Below are 19,414 nucleotides of genomic sequence, written 5' to 3'. Positions count from 1 at the left end.
GCCAGCCAGCACAAGCACGGCCCCAGATGGCCTCCAGGATCCTGAACAAGAAAGTCCTCATTCAAAAGTCCTACCTTAAAGTCCTGCTGCTTAAGTGCAATTTTGTTAGTTCCTTGCTCCCACCACAAAAAAAAAAAAAAAAAAAAAAAAGGCTCTGAGGGGCCCCTGGTAGCCCAAGACACAGCAAGTCAGGAGCAGAGAGAGCCAAGTGCACAGTGCCAGCTCTGGTTGTGACTTCCGTGGCTCACACCGGGAGACTTAATTACCAGCAGGATGGGAGGTTTTATCTGGCATCCAGCGGGAGGATCAGAACAGATACTCAGTGCCCTGGAGGCACTGGCACAGCTGGGCACACACAAGGAGGACACACCACTGTGGGGTCTGGCCAGGGCCCATAAGCATCGGGGTCCTACTGACCTGGATCTAGGATCCTACAGACCCATGGAAGTTCCCGACTACCTTGCCTCTGGAAATTCTGCGAGCACGTACACAAACACCTGTGAAACTTAGCAGCCTGAATCATACCCATCTCTGGGGCCCGCTCTAGAGCTCCCTATGGGTTCCTGGCTAGGGGTCCCACACTGTCTTCCTTCTCTAAAGAACTCCAATCACATGTCCTGTTATTATCCATCTGAACTTCATTTAGTTTCAGAAGCTACTGGGGTAATAATGAAGATCATGTGCAGGTACTGTCACTCGGCAGACATTTGCCAATAGCCTCCATGGTGAGGTGCTGGCCCTGGGGAGTGAGCTGGCTGGCTCAGAGGGTGGAGAAGGATGAGGGGGCCCTCTAAGTAGAAAAAGTTGCCTGCACCAAAGGAGCCAGGGGACAAGTGAGCACAACTGTGCAGAGCAGCAGCCCAGATGAAGCTGGGGAGAACCCTTAGTCTCAGGGCAGGGGGACAACCCTCCTCCCAGGGGCAGGGAGCCCATGGGAGGATGCTCAATAGGAAAGCAACAAGTCACCTTTGCATTTGACACCACTCTGTTAAGGGGGGCTGTCTAGGGGGCCAGTTGAGAAGTGGAGTGACCAATCCAATGGCTGTGGGTAAAAGTGCTTGAGAGCGATGAGAAAGCCAGACCTGAGACAGGGAGGAAGGGCAGCAAGGAGACTGGGGGCTCCAGAATGGCTAAGGTGGGGCAAAAGCCAGCAGGGCTCAGTGACAGTTCATTTGGTCTGGGGTGAGATCAAAGGAGGAATTAAGGGTGACTCCGGTTTCTATTTCCAATGACTGAGAAGTACCAGCAAGTGAGAAGTAATATTCATGGGCAACCATCAAATACAGGTGGGAAAAAGGGAGACGAAACCCAAAATGTAAAGAACACAGAGTCCAGAAATGACCATTAGCAGGTATGGATGGCCAGTCAACATGTACCAGGACCTCATCCATGTCATCTGCCCCACATCACATAGAAATATATGTGGAAGTCAGAAAAACTAACCTTGAGTTTGCTGCCCATTAGACACTGTCAGCCCTAGTTTCTGATCTAGAGGATTCCTGCATTTACTGAGCACTTCCTGTGTGCCAGGCCCTCTTGTAAACATTGGAAAGAGAACAGTGAAATGAGATACCCACACAAAGTGCAGTATGTCTCTTTGTGTCAAATCCATAAAGAAGTAGAGTCTGGCTCTAGATTTTGGTAGAGAGGAGAGTATGAATGATTCTAGGCCATGTGCAGGGCACCAGACTCTGGGGACAGTATGGGATCCTGCTTGCTGAGCTATCAGCATGTTGGGAGACAAACACACAAACGACACTCCTAACACGAGGAGACACACATGGCCTGGAGTGAGCAGCCTGGGCTGCTGGGAGACAGAGGCTGAGGACAAGGAAGGGCACACTCAACCAGCCTGCAAAATGAATGAGGTCAGAGGCAACAGGTGAGCGAGAATCTGCTGGCACACAAGAGGGCTCTGGCATCCCAGAGAAGGGATGGGTGTGCAAAGGCAGAGGGATGGCATAGGGCCTGGGGGGCTCAGGGGCTGCAGATGAGTGTGGCTATTCAGAGGGCAGAGGTCCCCTTTCTAGGCAAAGAGAACACACAAGAGACCGCAAGTACAGGATTCTGGGGCCTTTGGAAGTTTGTAACAGAGTCATAGGTGGGCAACATGGGAGGGGTACTAGGCAGGGGGCAGCTGTCAGGTTTATGCATAAATGACCTAGCAGGCTCATGATGAGCTCGGCCTGTCTGTGAACAGGGGTGGGCACGGTGGTTTGTCTCTGGGGGAGGGATGTGACCAGTCTGCACTTCAGAGAGATGTCTACACACACACCCAACACGTGCCTAAAACAATCGACTGATGTTTGGGAAGAAAATAGGATTCCTCTTTTCCTTTCGTACCATATCCTTGTGAATTTTATAGTCTACATACGTAAACTATCTATAATAAACTCTTACAGCAAATGTGTACTTGAGCCAAAATGCCTGGGCTCCCATCCCAGGCCCACTACATACTACCATGCAACATTGGGTAGGATGCCTGTCTCAGTTTCCTACTCTGTGAAATGGGGACAAAACCAGTAACTACCTCATGGGGTTTTTATGAAGAGGAAATAAGTTAATATTTGTAAGACACTCAGAATAGTGGTAGGCCTACAGCAAGGACCCTGTAAGATGGTTTTTAAATTTTAAAAATGCAACTTATTAGTAAATAAAGGAATATATGTATCAGGGATGTGTTTTCAAATCACCGGTATACACAGACCATGGACGGGAACAGAAGGGCAGAGTAGAACAGAGCTATCACAAGAGTCTGTGGAAGAGATGATGGGGCTTAACCTCTAAGAAGCCCAGCACAGATGGAGAAAAAGTCAACTGACCATGGCAAGTGACAAATGTGAGGGGTGGGACATCTGGACAGTGGGGACAGTCACCAAGTTGGAATATGGGGGGAAGGGGTCCATTTATAAGGAGCTAGACAACGAGCACCACACCAAACGTGCCACAGAGTTTATGCTGCCTATGGGGCACCCAAACTGACTGCAAGCTCAGGAGAGGGTCTGGCCATGGAGGATGTCTGCAAGTCAGAGCCCAGAGAGGGGGTGAGTTCCACGCTGTGTACAGGATGCACACAGCAGTCACTAGTGACAGTCATCAAACATCTCCCGTTCTCCCCCAACCCGGGCACGTGCACAGCTACACTTTCTGGCCCCTCAAAGTCGGTGGGGCCATGTCATCAGTTCTGGCCAATGAAATGCACAAGCAGAAGTGGCAGGTGTCACTTCCAGGCTTAGGGGAAACCATCCAGGGCTCTTCTCCCTTCTTGCACAGTGACCAGCCATGTGCAAGTGGTGGCTGCTCTGTCTGGGACCCTGAGTGAGCAGAGCCTCTGAGCACCTGCAGTAGGCGTCCTGTCCGAAGGAGAACATGAACCTGGTTCCGTTAGGGCCAAGGCAATGCGGGAGAGGCTTGTCGTAAGGGCGTGACGTGGCCTACGCGGACTGACAGGCTCAGCGACAGCGACACGACGTGACGAGCAGAAGAACTGAAGCTCACAAAGCAGCAGGAGCAGGGGCAGCTGGAGAGGGAGGAGGGAGTTAGGAGCTTGAGGTGTCACGGGGACGGAATGTGAACAGAGCCAGCACACGTGCCCACACTTCCCAGCACGCCGAAAGCCAGAGTGTTTCCAGAGACCGCTGTGCTGCATGACCTCCAGGCTTCCATCCACCTGACGGGTGCACAGGTGAAACTGGGGTTTACAGGCAGCAAAAGCAAACAGTCATCACCATTACACAACTCTCCACGGAGAAAGGCGTCATATTCAGAGACTGACACTGCCCTTCCTTCATGCCTGCAAATCTTCAAACACAACTCACCCAAAACCGTTTTCAATCACAGCGGCTCTTACCAAGTCCGCTGTTTTGCTAACACAAATACAGCAGAAGGCACTTGAAACATTGTTCTAAAAAGACCTCCATGAAGATTATAGGTGCATCTTATGTAAGATCTTAAATAAATGCCTTGTCATCTTTGGGACAGATTCCACAAGAATAAGGGCAAATTTTTGCAACTCTCTTTGCAAAAAAGGACCCAAGAGATAATAAGCTTACAAAAGTTCAGAAGTCACTTTTATAAAGTTGACATATTGATTTCTGCAGGCTGCAAACTGTTTTTTCAGAAACACCAGCTGTTCCACATAATGGCACAAGAAATCTCTTTTCCTGGTTTCTTTTGCTATTCAAATGCAGAATAAAATAAATAAATATAGAATATACACCAAAAGTATTATTTTAACTTGCCAGGTTCAGCGCAGGGAAAGGCTTGTGTTGTTTTTATTATTTTAACAAGCTAGAGAGTCAAGGTCAATTGTTTGAAATGTCACTAAACTGCTCTTTACAGACCATGTATTAAAACAATTATGCGAGAATTTTCCAAATTGTAATGTTGTGCTTGGCAAACTAGGAAACATGGAGCAAACGTAGGGACGGTGGCCGCAAACTAGCCGGGCATAAGGTCATTGCTGCATATTTTAGAGGCTTCAATGAGGGCCAGAAAGAGAGAAACTCCCCGAGCTTCTACTTTTCTGTTTCATATTTGTTAAATTAAAGCCCTTTTAGGTCACTCAAATCAGTGGAATAGGAAGCCGTTTTCTCTACAGCTTATTACTGGAGGCAGCTGATAATCTTATTAGAAAGGACTGCTCCCGTCTGCCATTGCAGGAGATGTGACCTAACTAATTACAGAGCGGAAAATAAATAGCGGAACCACGCAGGGTAGTTTCCAATAAGGTGAGTGTAAAAGACTGACAGAAGTACACTGAAATGAAATAAAATCTCCATCCATGAGGTGGAAATGAGACAGGTTTGAAGGCACAGATGTGGGACACCGCGGGGCTGGCCCCAGAGTGGGAGTCCAGAGGTGTGGGGTCGCACCCAGGCCCGACCTCGGATGCAGTCCTGGACTTCAACTTCCTCGACTGTAAACCTATGAAAGTGAGTCTGAAAAGGGGGTTTTCTGAGCCAATCTTAAAAGGTCACATACCATGTGATTAAAAAGATGTAAGATTTTTGAAATGACCAAATTACAGAGATGGAGGACAGATCTGTGGTTGCCAAGGGTGGGAGCGGGGTGATTCTGCAGCAGGAGCGTGGGTCCCCCTGAGTGACATGACACGGAGCTGCACACACACATCACGGTCCGCATTTGAGTCTGAGCACACGCTGCGTAACTCCATACGATGCAACCACTGGGGGAAAATGGGTTTAAGGGCACCAGATTTCTCTACAATCTTTGCAACTTCCTGTGAATCTTCAATTATTTTCAAAATACAAAGTTTTACTTTTTAAAGACTTTGAGCCAGACCCTTATTATTTCTTCTCTGGACCCCAGGATTTGAAATAGTTTATCTCCCAATTTATTAAGATAATTCTTTTGCCCGTGTTTACTGATAGAACTGTCTTACTTTACGACTTTCACAAAACCACAATTTCCAGATGGATCCAAATCATGGGTAATAAAAGAGACCATACAAATCACAGAGGAATAGAGAGAAGCATGTATTTTATTATTCTGGGGTATCGGTAAGTGTTCTCAGCTATGATGAAAAGGGCAAGAAATCTAAAAGGAACATTTGACAGGAGTGACAGTACAGATATTTAAAACTCCAGTGAAGCATGAAAGAAAACAAAGCAAGGCTACAAATGAAATGGAAAGACAAGGGATGCCTGGATGACTCAGCGGTTAAGTGTCTGCCTTCGGATCCCGGGGTCCAAGATTGAGTCCTGCACCGGGCTCCGTGCGGTGAACCTGCTTCTCCCTCTGCCTGTCTCTGCCTCTCTCTTTCTCTCTCTCTCTCTCTCTCTCTCTCTCATGAATAAATAAATTTAAAAAAAAAAAGAAATGAAAAGACAAACTGGAGAATATTTTCTGCACACACGACAACCCAAGGGAAGTAAGTAAAGGACACAGATGAGGAACACCCCAAATTACACACAAAGCACAAATCCCCAATAACTCTATAACCAGGTCTACTCATGACCACATAGACGCTAATACAAACTAAAGGGAACTGTCATCTTAGGAGATGGGCAGGGGTGAGGACAGACAATGCGCAGGGTGAAGAAGGCCCAGGAGGGTACAAGCCGGTGTTGGGAAGGGGAGTGGCGGATGCTGTCTGCAGGGAAGCTTGGCAACGTACATGCATGCAACAGAACGTAAAATATGCCCCTATTGGCCCAATAAATATATTACTAGGTATTTGCCTAAGGCAATAATAGCACGACTACAAATATAATAATAAAATTAAAATGCATGCTTAAGACCAGTCACCTGTGTTGTTCTTGTTGTTTTAATCAGGGAGAAAAATTAAGACCAATCTTGAATGCCAATAGACTGGAAACCGGTGAAGGAAAATGTATGGCCTCCATGTATGGTGAAATGCTGGGTGGCCTTTAAAAATGACAGAAATCTCCATTTACTGACCGTTTGGGGTCAGGAAGCATTGCACAGTCTCTGCAATGAGGCAGGTTTGGAACCTGGGCCTGCCACTTAACAGCTGTGTGGTCTAAGCAAGCTTTAGAACCTCTCTGTGTCTCAGTTTCCCCTTCTGTAAAGTGGGAAAAACACCAGTGTCTACTTCTAAAGGTTGCTGTGACCTAAATGACCTAACAGCTGTAAGACAGTGAGTATCCAGAGAGAGCTACAGAACAGCTTGTGCAATAAAAAATACTGACATGAAAACTTCAATTGGCCACATTGGGGGTGGGGGGGTTAAAATCACAGAACATGATGCATGGCCCCATAAATAATAATATATGTGTACACACAGCTGAGCAGGATCTTTCTTCTCTTTTTTATATGGTTTAATAGTCAATCCCCCTAGGCAGTGAGTTTCTGGATTACTGTTACTTTCCTCTTAGTATTTTCTATATCATCCCAGGTATTAAAAAAGAAAAAAAAAGTCAATATCCAATAGGCACCATCAGACGCTTTTGGAATCTGAACTGGTGTGAGCTTTCGGGGCAGGGCGAGGAGGGGGGGGGGTGACAATAGTAATATACTTTCTGACCCAGGGGTTATATTTCTAGGGATTTCTCCTACAAAAATAACAGTTATAAGTCTACAAATCCACATGTACGTGGGTGTGTATACACATGCACACACACAGACACACACACACATATATATGCATATAGAAAGATTTATTAAAGCAATATTTACAACAGCAGAAGATTGGAAATAGCTTAAATTTCATCAATTGCAAACAACAGGACACAGAAAAAGTAATGCCGTAGGGTTCCAGGGAAAGATCCTTGTGTTGAGGGTCTTGAGAGGACTTTGCACTTTACTCTGAAGGGGAGACACTGAAAAACTTTGTTTCTGGAAGAAAACCCTGAGGGCAGTGCAGAACATCCACAGATCTGAGTGAACTCCTCAGGCTGCATCCAAGTTAGATCCAGGTCTGACCTCTGGAGGAAGAAGCAGCAGGAATGCTTTGCAAAAGAGATCCCTGATTTCCAGCCATAATTGTACAAAAAGCCCCGGAGTCTCCCAGAAGGAGTCTGACAGGATGAATCATGTGAAGGCACAAAAACAAAACAGATCCTCAAGAAGACAGCACTGAATGATGAGAGAGATTCAGATTCTCGGGCAGGCAGGAACAAACAGAGCCGCTCTGAAGGCTACAGCTGGCCCTTCTGATTAAAACGCAACCACCATGGGGAATGCAAACGGGTGCAGCCGCTCTGGAAAACAGCATGGAGGTTCCTCAGACATTTAAAAATAGAACTACTCTATGATCCAGCAATCACACTGCTGGGTATTTACCCCCCAAAAATACAAAAACAGTAATTCAAAGGGATACATGCACGCCTATGCTTATGCTTACAGCAGCGTTATCTAAAAGAGCCGAACTATGGAATCAACCCAATCGTTCACCGACAGATGAATGGATAAAGGAGGTGTGGTCTATATACACACATTGGAATATTACTCAGCCATAATAAGAATGAACTCTTGCCATCTGCAGGGATGTGGATGGAGCTAGATGGTACAATCAATGCTGAGTGAAACAGAGAAAGACAAACACCATATGATTTCACTCCTGTGTGGAATGGTAGAAACAAAACAAAGGGGAAAAAAAAAGAGAGACAAGCAAAAAAGTAGATCCTTGCTCTAGAGAACACACTGATGGTCACCAGAGGGGAGGTGGGTGGTGGGATTCGGGAGGGCGGTTGTGGTGAGTACCCGGACACGTATGGGTTTGCTGAATCCCTATGTTGCACACCTGAAACTAATGTAACACTGTTACCCATACTGCGATTAAAGTAATAAACACAATGCAACCACCATTAACCATTTGTGGGAAGAAAAGGAGGGAGGGAGTAATGCATGGCATGGGAACAGCTCCATAACCCAGGGCCAGTGGGTGACAAATCCACCAGAAATTAGTCCTTCGGGGGCAGGAAGGTCCGTCCTAATCCTTCCTCCCTCAACCATCTCACTTGTAAAAGTATCCTTATTTGCCACATGGGCATTGGGCTCTGAGGCCAGAGCACTCCCCAGCTAAGTGTCTCACACGGTGATGACACGTGCTCTGCCCTGGGACAGCTGCCTCCCCGCTGACTTACCTCGTCTGAATGCTCGTATTGGCACTAGCCCATGCAGCCTAGAAAGGGGTTCACGTAGTCCCCCCTGAGAGCAGTTCTCCATAGGACAGAATGACGTTTCATGTTCTCTATAGTTTGCACGGATGGTGGCAATGAGCCGTGGCCACCAACCAAGATGTTGGGTAGCATCAGGTGATGAGTTATGCAATTATTCCTCCAATCTGTGCTGGGATTTTGCACACCAACAGTCTTGCTTCACTGCTGGGGGGTGTTTATAGTAAAGGACTTGAGAACTGAGGTCCACAGGCTAGGTCCCCTTGCTAACTGAAGGACCCTGGCCAGGCAAATGACCTGATTTCCCAGGATCTAACTATCCTTCTCTACAGGACAGGAAGGAGGACGACAGTACTGTTGGAAGAAAGTTCTAGCTAACATTTGCTGAGCCCGTTTCTTATGCAAGCACTGTTCTGAGCATTTTCTAAGTCTTGCCTCATTTAATCCTCAAAGCAACCATTTGTGAGAGTGCTGGGTTTTACTGCCATTTTACAGATGAGGAAATGGAGGCAGACAGAAGCTGGTAAGGGCTGAAGCAGCTGGGATTCCCACCCAGACAGCTGTGTCCAAAGCCGGAAGCATTTTAAACAGAGTAGTCTCCCACGTAATATCCTTAGCACAGCACAACACACTGTAAGAACTTCTTCAGTGGTCGGGCAGTCTGAAGACTCCCCAAGTGGGCACAAGAACCAGACGACAGTGGAGCCCAAGGCAGAGGGTCTCCCCAGTCCCCCCACCCAGGGCAGTGGTGCTTCATTTCCCCAGAAGGCTGCCCACGAGGTGTGCTCTAACACAGTGACGTCACACCCACTTCGGCCTCTTTCAGAAGCTGCTTCCATGTGGAGGCCTCGCCAGGAACACGGGTGGAGGAAGCACTGATCCCCTTCAGCTGCTTCCAGGATGCCGCCACACTCAGGCCCTTGGCCTCCATTGGTCATCAAGCTTCATCACAGAGATGCTGAGCATCCTAACGTCTGCCCTCGTGCTCATATGGTCCCATCCATCCTCTGAGATGTCCTCCCTCAGCATCCCAGTGCCACCTGGCCCGTGACAGCAGGCTCCTCGCGACTGCCCATTGGCTGCCCATCGGAATGCCATCTCCCCACCGAGGGTTTATTCCCTGCTGACGTTCTGTGATGTGCAGCCCTGCTGTTGCACCCGGAATGTCAGCTCACCCAGGGAGACGCCGCGTCTCACCCTCTGTGCAGACCCCAGTGCACCCACTCAAGTACCCCCGGGACTTGCACTCCGTGGGCACCACCCAAGCAGGACACCTTCAACTCAGAAATGACTCACTGTCATGGTGACCGTTCCAAAACTAGGAACTCTCCCAAACAGGTGAGACTTGCATGTAAGGGCTCGATTTCCCTGTCAAAACAGACCCAGGAAAGACTGCTGTCCGTCGTTCACATGTGTGGGGGAAACGGACGCGCTCGGCCCTCAGCGACCATACCTGCTTCTCCGTCCTCCTCGTCCAGGTTCAGCACGATGATGCAGATGTGCTTTCTGAGCTGGCGCGGGTTGGAGAACTTGCGGCAGCACTTGCTGCACTCCAAGCTGCCGGGGGCCAGGCTGCTCCCCTCCTCCGGGACCGGTGGACTGTCCTCGCTCGGACCCACGATGCTCTCCGCAAGCTCCTCCTCGGCGCTGGGCTTCTTCGTGGACCCCTTGGGCCTGCCTCTCTTCCTCTTCATGACCGAAAACTCTACCAAGGAAAGAAGAGAGCACAATGTCGTCACACGTGGCCACAGGGCAGGGCACACACCCAACCTCTGAATGTGGGAATGTGTTCAGTTTCGGGTTTTATGAAAAACAGAGTCTGACGTAGTGCCGGAAAGTACAAGCTGCAAACAGTATCGTTAGTGCTAATGTTTCTGCATCTACACACTAGCATGCACTAAATTTCCTTATATTCTGATTTAAAAATATGGGCAGCCCCGGGGCTCAGCAGTTTAGTGCCTTCCTTCAGCACAGGGCGTGGGCCTGGAGTCCCAGGATCGAGTCCCACATCGGGCTCCCTGCATGGGGCCTGCTTCTCCCTCTGCCTGTGTCTCTGCCTCCACCCCACCCCCACCCCCGGTCTCTCATGAATAAATAAATAAATAAATATTTTTAAAAATATCGTTTGAGGAGAACCTGTGCACATCTTCTCTTATAAAGCGGGGATGGTTCTAAACTGTGACCGGCAGCCCCCTGGCTCACAAATCAGACTCCTAAAGAACCCCTAACTCCATTAACACCCTGTTCTCAGAATGTGCTTAAGGACTTCTGTGCAAAGGATTCGCAAAGGCTGCTTAGCTTTTCATGCCCTTAACGAGCTACATGACTATTCAGATTATTTCAAGGCATCATAATTATTACAGCCAAATTGTTCTGATAAAACAGAGAAAAAATAATTACAATCTAAATCTACCAATTACAGGACTAAAGACAACAGCCGTATTTTTCGAGTTTCCTAGCGACCTAGTGAGTTAAATGGCACGCTCAGAGCTGCTGCAGAACAAGTTTCAAACCGTTTTTCAACTTGTGTTTCTTCTTAATTAGCCCTCATTTTTAAGACACTGATCTCCAGAATGAAAGTGGGAATTAAGATGGGTGAGTGGGGTCGGGAAGCATCGTGCTGCTGGGTGCGTGAAGAGGGAGTGGCCGGTCCCAGGTGATGTGACCTGACAGGTATCCTGCGAGACGCCAAGCAGGAAACCAGCACAGACTGTTAGTGGCCTATCTGCCGAGCATTTCAGCAGTCGTCCAAATCTGAGCTGCAGAGGAAAGGAGGGGGTCCTGGCTCCAGCAGCATCCTGGGAATATGGTCAAGTACAGAATGAGATCTTCAGGCCGTCTCCCTGCTCTAAGGCCACCAGTCTGCACAGGTAGGCATCCCCACACTGCCCACTGCTACCCCCATGAAGACCCTTTAAGTAGGTCCTTGTGCTCCCACATCAGACAGGGAGACCAGAGGGGAGGGGGCAGGATGGTTCTGGAGCAGAGTCTGCAGGGAAAGAGTGGCATGGCAAGTGTGGGCTCTGGACACAGGAGCCTGCTTTGACACAGGGTCCCCAAGAACTCAGGGAGGTCATGCACCAGAATGGGGAAGACCTGGGGGGTAAGGGGGGGGCCTTCTGGGGGCAGAGCTTCTGCAGAGCTGCAGTGCCAAGGGTGGCTCAACACTGAGCAAGAGACCCAAACCAGAGCCCTCCTCGGCCAGGGCAGCCAGCACAGTGCACCGTGACCGCCTCCCTGCTATGTCCGGGGGCGTGCTGGAGATGAGGTGGGGGCAGGGGAGGGAAAGTGCTTAGCAACAGGAAGGCAGACAGAGACCAGATCAAATGAACAAGGGCGTGGGACCCTTGGATCCCACTGTCCGCAATGGATTTTCCCGAGGAGAACAACAGCTGTGTGGACACAGGCCCACTGCCACGTACGGGAGGCTGGAGCGGGTGGCAAGGAAAGAAGGACAACCTGTTTACCTCACAGCCACGGAAACTTCTCTCCTTGCTAATCTTCCCCCCCAGCATGTACTTGTGCAAATTCCAGAAGCAGCAATGAACGGCAGAGCAGCAGAGTGAGCGGCGGGACCGTCGTGCAAGTCCGCGGCCTGGGCCCAACCTCCCCGAAGGCCTGGCCGGCTGCCGGGCGCACATCAGCGCTCCTCCGCTGAAGCGCCGAAGGACGCAGCCGTGTGAAGGAGCAGCCTTACCCCGGGTGCTCTGCCCTCTGCCGCTGGGGGTGACCTCTGGGGCCCAGAACATCCCGCCTGACAGGTGGACTGCCCGTCTGCCTGGGGCTGGGGCCACCGACAGTCTAACAACGGGCCTTAAGCCTCGGCTCCGCAACAAGTCAGACCAGTTCTGAGCTCGGGAGGAACCGGAGAACAGAGGTGCTCCCCCGAACCCCTGGGAGGAGCGAGGGACTGCAGGCCAGCCACGGGGTCGGTGGGTCATCGAGGTGGACGCCGAAGGCTGGGCGAGCATCCCTGGTTGGAAATACTCAAGTCCTGTCACATAATACAGCAGGGAGAAGGCAACGGCGTCCAGGACTCCACGGGGGCAGGAGGAGGACAGACAGCTCCGCGTCCAGAAGCCCCCCAGTCCCAGACTCGGCCCGTGCCTCTCTCCCTACACACGGTGTTTAACAGGGTACCGTAAGGGTGCTTTTCTAAGTTCTGTGAACCATTCTAAGCCACTTCTGGGACTGGAGGGAGTCCTCAGGGTCCCCTGAATTCGCAGCTAGCTGGTCAGAGCGACGGTGGCCCGAGGGACTCCCAAGCCTGTGGTGGGGTCAGCAGTCTTGTGGGCAACTGTGCCCCTAACTGGGGTTCAGCACACTCTCTGCGGCAGGGCACCCGGCGTCCTGTCCTCAGAGATGCGCCCAAGCACGTGCCAGCAACCATGGCGCACAGGGTGCGAGCAAGGCTCTGCCCCGTCCGCGTCTCTCCCCCCAGACGGGGGACTCCCTGCAGGCCGAGCCCTCGTCCTGACCACCTGGTACCCCCAGCAGCGGAGCTGCTGTCCTGCACAGCGGCACCAGCACATCTCCGAGGGCTAAACCGATGAGCAGCGCGCACAAGCCAGCTGTCAAGGAAGAAACACAGAATCAGCCCTGAAAGCTTTGGAAATCCTCTAACACGACGGTGACAAAACTAATCTTACATCTTGCTACATCCATAATGCAGCTGCTCAAGACCAATTAGTTAGCGAAAAATGAAATATTCATAAATGAACTCGGAATAATTTAAAAGCACTGAAAACGAGTTGCTGCTGTCAACTACAAACATTTTACAGAACTGCTGAGAACTGTGGAAGTGGGCAAGGGAACTCCTGCAACCTCGTAATCAAAACCCCGGGATGGGCTTACCTTCCGCTCCCCTTCCTCCTCCATGAACTCTCTCCTTCGGCCAGTCTGGGTGCTCTGTGGTTTGTCCTAAAGACATTTGCCCACTATACCCCCTCTCTGTTCTTTGTCACCTAGACCCCTACACACGGCCCCCAGACCACAGCCTCCTGCTCCCCTCCTCCTCTGCCTGCAACCCTTGTCTCACTGCTGAGCCCTTGCTCTAGAACATTCCATTGTTCACAACACTCAGACCTCTGAGGTCTCTAGGTCGTCACATGGCCCAACACGTGCACACATGCACACAGAGCAGGGCTCTCTCTCAAGTGCTCAGCAATGTTCTAGACTTCCCTAAATTTGCACCGATAATCTCGATCTCCTTGTACGTACCTGTACAGCTTCCCCCATCAGCGCCCACCTCCTGCACCCCAGTCAGACCCCAAGCCCCCACTCAAACCCTCAGGTCCTCCTCCAGGCGGCCATCCCAGCTGCTCTTGCGTGGACAGTGGGAGGCACACGTGGCATACACGCCGCTGACAGAGCCTCCGGCCTGCGTGCTTCCCTGTCTCCCCACCTGTTACACATCCGGAGGCTGAATTCCCAGAGCCCAAGGATCGCAATCAGAGCTGGAGATGTAGGAGACACTTTAAGAAGTCAATACACGTTGTTTGATGGCAGGAAAAGAAGCCATTTCCTGTGTCCAGTTTCCAAAAGGAAAAAAGAGGCGAGCCACCACACATCCTTTCAATCTTGCCCCAACACCACAGTTTGGGGACACATCCTCAGAAGCAGAGAATCATCCTTGCAGATCCAAGGCCAAAACTAGCAAGGGACAGGAAGAAATTAGCCAAAGGTCGTTAAATTCAATCAAAAGACAACATGAGCCCTGTGATAAAAACAGCCCCACGTTACTAAAAATCTAATAACGTAAGCTCTTTATTTGCACATCACTCAAGTGTGCAAGGCCTTTTCCGAGTCCTTATCTCATTTTGTCCCCATAAAAACCCTCGGAGATGGATATAGAAATGTAATTTCCTCAACAGGAAGAGAAATAAGGGACTTCAAGGTTCAAGGGTCTTGGCACATTTTCTGGAATCTGCTGCTGAGCTCACAGAGCCAGGACCCCGGTTTCCCTTCTCCCTGCCCAGCTCTCTCCGCCGGGTCATGGAGCCCTCGGGTCGGCTCTGGACACTGAAAGGAGCCAGTGCTGTAGTGCAGAGAACCCGACTGGAGAGACGGGCCTCCCCAAGTTAAATCCCCCCCAAGCTGCTGTTTTTGGTATGAAAAATAAACACAAAACTGTGTGTTATAGTCACGGACAAATAAAAGCCATGCGTTAAAACGCTGAGCATAGTACTTAGAAGGTGGTCAGTAAGTGGCAAGTGCTTATTACTGTGGCCATAGTCATTAAAACTCTGACTTGGACTATCTGCCTGGAGCAACCATTACCTTCCCAACTTGGCCACTGCTGGATCAGGGGGTTCCTCGGGGTGCACCTGCTCTCGCTCCTCACGGCACCCTCCCCTGATTTCTTCATTTTAAAGGTTCTCACGCACCAACAAAGTCAGTATGGAATTAGGGGTGTAATACACATTCCATGATGCCGGAGACCAGGGATAAAGCCAGCACCCTCACTGTGCAGCTCAACCCAGTCACGCCAACTCGAGAATTTAGGCAAATCCTGAAACTCTAACACGGCTGGGCCCGACAGTCAATCTCCCTGACATTTACTTCCAACAAGCCCAGGAAGCAAAGGGAAGACAATGAATTATTTATCAGAAATGAGGAAGTGTGAGCCTTTGAGGTTGATGGGGAATGCAGCGTCCCCCTGGCGGGACAGACTGCAGCCAGCCCTGAACCACAAGGCACCAGGGAGGCCGGAGGCACCCACGCCTGCTCCCTGTGGATCTCCCAGCAGCGATGGGGAAATGTCACACAACACGGGATAATGAGGAAGCCCGTACAGCTCCGGCACCAGGTGAAGCACGTGCATTTCTCCATCCGGTCTCTGTGGGAAGCATCAGAGTCACTCCCATTGTACAGAAAAGGACGCTGAGGCTTAAGAAGATTAATCAAGCTGCCTCCCCCACCCCACGACACAGTACAAAGTAAGCGGAATGCAAGGCTCTGACCCCACTGTTTGCCTCGGAGTCGGTGAACTTCACATTTATGTCAGTGCAGTGAATTTCAGAGCACAGGAATAATACAATCTGACCTCTCCTCTAAGCTCTGCAGGAAAACGGTGACAGGGTCACCCAGCTACAAGCCTCAGTGTGATCCAACTCCTGAACCAGGCGACAGATGGATGAAATGGGAAGCAGGAGACTACAAAGTGCATCATGCACGTACCACATACTAAGGCATTACGTATTAACACGTATTTACCTCATAACCTTTTCAAGGGGAGAAAAAAAAGGCCAGCATCTTATCTCCCTTTGACACGACAAAAACCATTTGCCTAAGCCACTGGCAGGGCCTCCACAGTGCAGCCTGAGACCTGCAATGAGGTGCCATGGGGGGAGGGGAGGGGACCCGAGACCTGGGCCATGCTCCACGAGCCTGAGCTGAACCCTGTAGCACCGGCTGTGCCAGCCCTGATCCCATTTTATGCTTGTTCTCCCACAAAGAAAGCCCGTTACTAACCCACCAGCCTGGAATGAGGGCACCTTTTTATGATCCGCACAAAAGCACCCTATGTGCCAGCCACAGCCATGGCGATCACATGACAGTTCCAGGAATGGAACCTGAGTCTTTCTGAGCCCGAGATGGGTGCTCTTTAACTACCCCCACGCCGCCTACCTGTGTAGATTAGAGGGCTCAGGTTGCAGTGCTTTCTGGAACACTGAGTACAACATGCCTGTGTACACTCAGAACGACCCCATGTGGGGGTGCCTGGGTGGCTCAGTTGGTTAAGTGGCTGCCTTCTGCTCAGGTCATGATCTCAGGGTCCTGGGATGGAGCCCCACATCAGGCTCCCAGCTCAGCAGGGAGTCTGCTTCTCCCTCTGCTGCTCCCCCTGCTTATGCTCTCTCATGCACGCTGTCTCTCAAATAAATAAAATCTTAAAAAAAATGACCCTATTTGTGGTAGCTGTCCAGAAAAGACAGCACAGAGGTTTAGATTTAGATGCCAACTTCCTGTGGGAAGCCTCTGTTCACCCTCGAACTAGACTCTGTGACCCCCGCTGTAGTGGCCCATCCTCTATCCCAGAGACGTGCTTTGCCTGCTGTCCTGCACGACTGCCTCTTTGCCCACCTGCACCCACCAAGCAGGAGGCAGACCCAGCAGGAAGAGCGCCCCGTCCTCCCCCTTCAGATCAGCTCCTAGCACAGTGCCCCAGCATAGAACAGACAGGGGTTTACTGAATAAAGAAGTGGGGTGAGAGGGAAGGCAGAGAGAAAAATGAGAGAAGTTTCTACAGAAGGTCTGAAAGGGGAAGAAGATGGAAGAGTCCAAATGAGGCCCTCGGGGAACCCGTGTAGGCCGGGCTGCAGCACGCCCACCTGCCCCAGCTGCCACTAGATGAACAAACATGCGCGTGCACCCTCACCCACCACTCACACCCAAACATGCACCCACGCACGTTCTCAGACACCATCACACACTCACACACACACACACATTCTCTCCATGAGGCAATTCTTCCTTGGACCACAGCCAGAGATCTGATAGGGAAGAGAGGAGAAAATGAAAGGTTCTTAGGCAGACCACTTCCTACATGAGCAAAAAAGATTAAAAGGCTATAAAATAAACCAAAGGATTTAGGAACCTTCATGTTATAAAGAGAGACCAAAATAATAAATCAATTACCACTCAGTTAAAGGTTTAATTAAACCATTTCAAGTATCTCTCAACTTAAAATGAATTGTGAAGGTTAAACCTGAATAGAAATCATCAGAGAGAAACTAAGCTTCTAGAAGCTTCAAATTTTACAGACTCGCACAGAGAGAAAAAGGAGGACTTGGAGTTCTTAATGAAAGACTTTTGAAAAAATTTTCTCGTATTAAGAGTCTGAGTTTAATTAAAGTCTTAAATACTTTTAAAAATTAAACTGTAGGGATCCCTGGGTGGCGCAGCGGTTTGGTGCCTGCCTTTGGCCCAGGGCGCGATCCTGGAGACCTGGGATCGAATCCCACATCGGGCTCCCGGTGCATGGAGCCTGCTTCTCCCTCTGCTTCTCCCTCTGCCTGTGTCTCTGCCTCTCTCTCTCTCTCTCTCTCTCTCTCTCTGTGACTATCATAAATAAATAAAAAATTTAAAAAAAAAAAAAAAAAAATTAAACTGTACAGGCAACTAATCTTCCAGGATACACACACACAAAAGAGAGGAAATGTGTTCAAGAAAAATTTAAGTCAAAAGTAAATTAGTTAATAAAGGAAAATAATTTTTAAAGTAGCTTCGTAGTAAGAGTCTGATTATGCCCAGAGCAGTACAAGAAGAGGCAAATGCCTCAGAGCAGCTGGGCCCAGATCCCACCCTCCCACCTACTAACTAGGTAACCGTGTGTTCTTGTAACTCTTCCAGTCTCTGACCCACATATTCCTCAATTATAAAATCTGGGCATCAGTAAAGAAATGGAAGACACGGACAGCACCATACACCAACAAAATCTAACACGTATCTATAAAAACATGCCACCATCAACAGCAGACTATAAATTCTTCTCAAATACGCATAGAATGGTCTCCAAGATAAACCACATAAGTCATGTCTCAAAAAATGTGTAAATCATACAGAATATGTGGACTGAAATTAGAAATAAAAAATTCATACAAGTGAATAACCAAAAAAAAGGGAAAAAAACAATTAAAAAGTGGGCAGAGTACCTGAACAGACATTTTTCCAAACACGACATCTAGATGGCCAACAGACATAGGAAAAGATGCTCAACATCACTCATCATCAGAGCAATGCAAACCAAAACTACAATGAGATACCACCTCATACCTATCAGAAGGGGTATTATTAAAAAGATGGGAAATAACAAGTGTTGGCGAGGCTGTGGAGAAAGGGGAACTCTCTCACACTGTTGGTGGCAATGCGACCTGGTGCAGTCACTCTGGAAAAGTGTGGAGTCTTCTCAAAAACTTAAAAATAAAGCTCCCCTACGATCCAGAAATTCTACTTGTAGGTATTGAAGGAAGCAAAAACATTAATTTGAAAAGATATGTGCACATCTTCATTCTTGGCACCATTACTTACAATAGCCAAGATAAGAAAGCAGCCTAAGTGTCCACTGATAGATGGGGAAAAAAAGATGTGTTATATGTGTTATATGTGCGTACACACAAACACAGGAACACACACACACACTGGAATATTTCTTAGCCATAAAAAAATAATGAAATCTCACCATTTGCAACAACACAGATAAACCTAGGGAGTATTACGCTAAGTAAAGTAAGCCGGAAAGAGAAAGATAAATGCCAAATGATTTCACTTATATATGGAATCTAAAAAACAAAGAAACAAAACAGAAACAGACTCATCGTTATGGAGAACAAACTGGTGGTTGCCAGAAGGAGAGGGATGGGGGATGGGGTGGGGATGGGGGATGGGTGAAGTACATGAAGGGGAGTAAGAGGTACAAACTTCCAGGTAAAAAATAAGTAAGTAATGAGGATGAAAAGTACAGCACAGAAGGGGCAGCTGGGTGGCTCAGTCGATTAAGCTTCTGCCTTCAGCTCAGGTCACGATCCTGGGCACCTGCGGGGCGTGTGTGAAGTCTGCTTCTCCCTCTCCTGCTGACCCTTCCCCCTGCTTCTACTTTCACTGATACTCTCTCAAGTAAATAAATGTTTAAAAAGTCTTAAAAAAAAAAAAAAAGGGAGAAAAGTACAGCATAGGGAATATAATCAATGATATTGTAATAACTTCAGGGACAGGTGGTGACTAGAGCCACTGTGGTCATCATCTCACAATGTATAAGAATATCGAATCACTATCTGTACATCCTGACACTAATGTAATCATGTACACCA

The 19,414-nt window shown here is 49.1% G+C and overlaps 1 protein-coding gene across 11 annotated transcripts in view; it reads right to left on the bottom strand.

Moving 5' to 3' along the window:
- The window catches only part of ZFAT (zinc finger and AT-hook domain containing), a 189,375-nt gene that overhangs the window by 128,376 nt on the left and 41,585 nt on the right, over positions 1-19,414 (bottom strand). For 8 of the 11 annotated variants that reach the window (XM_025993483.2, XM_072733877.1, XM_072733882.1 and 5 more), the window contains one exon: positions 10,057-10,308. In XM_025993483.2, the coding sequence (XP_025849268.2) occupies positions 10,057-10,308 (252 nt within the window). Of the gene's footprint in view, positions 1-8,570; positions 10,309-14,007; positions 14,407-19,414 lie in introns of those variants that run through there. The other 3 variants (XM_072733885.1, XM_072733883.1, XM_072733884.1) reach the window with 3 other exon arrangements.

The sequence above is a fragment of the Vulpes vulpes genome, chromosome 13, assembly GCF_048418805.1.
Source record: "Vulpes vulpes isolate BD-2025 chromosome 13, VulVul3, whole genome shotgun sequence".
Lineage (NCBI taxonomy): Eukaryota > Metazoa > Chordata > Mammalia > Carnivora > Canidae > Vulpes > Vulpes vulpes.
Note: the sequence above shows the minus strand (reverse complement) of the source record. Positions and strands in the feature narration are given on the sequence as shown.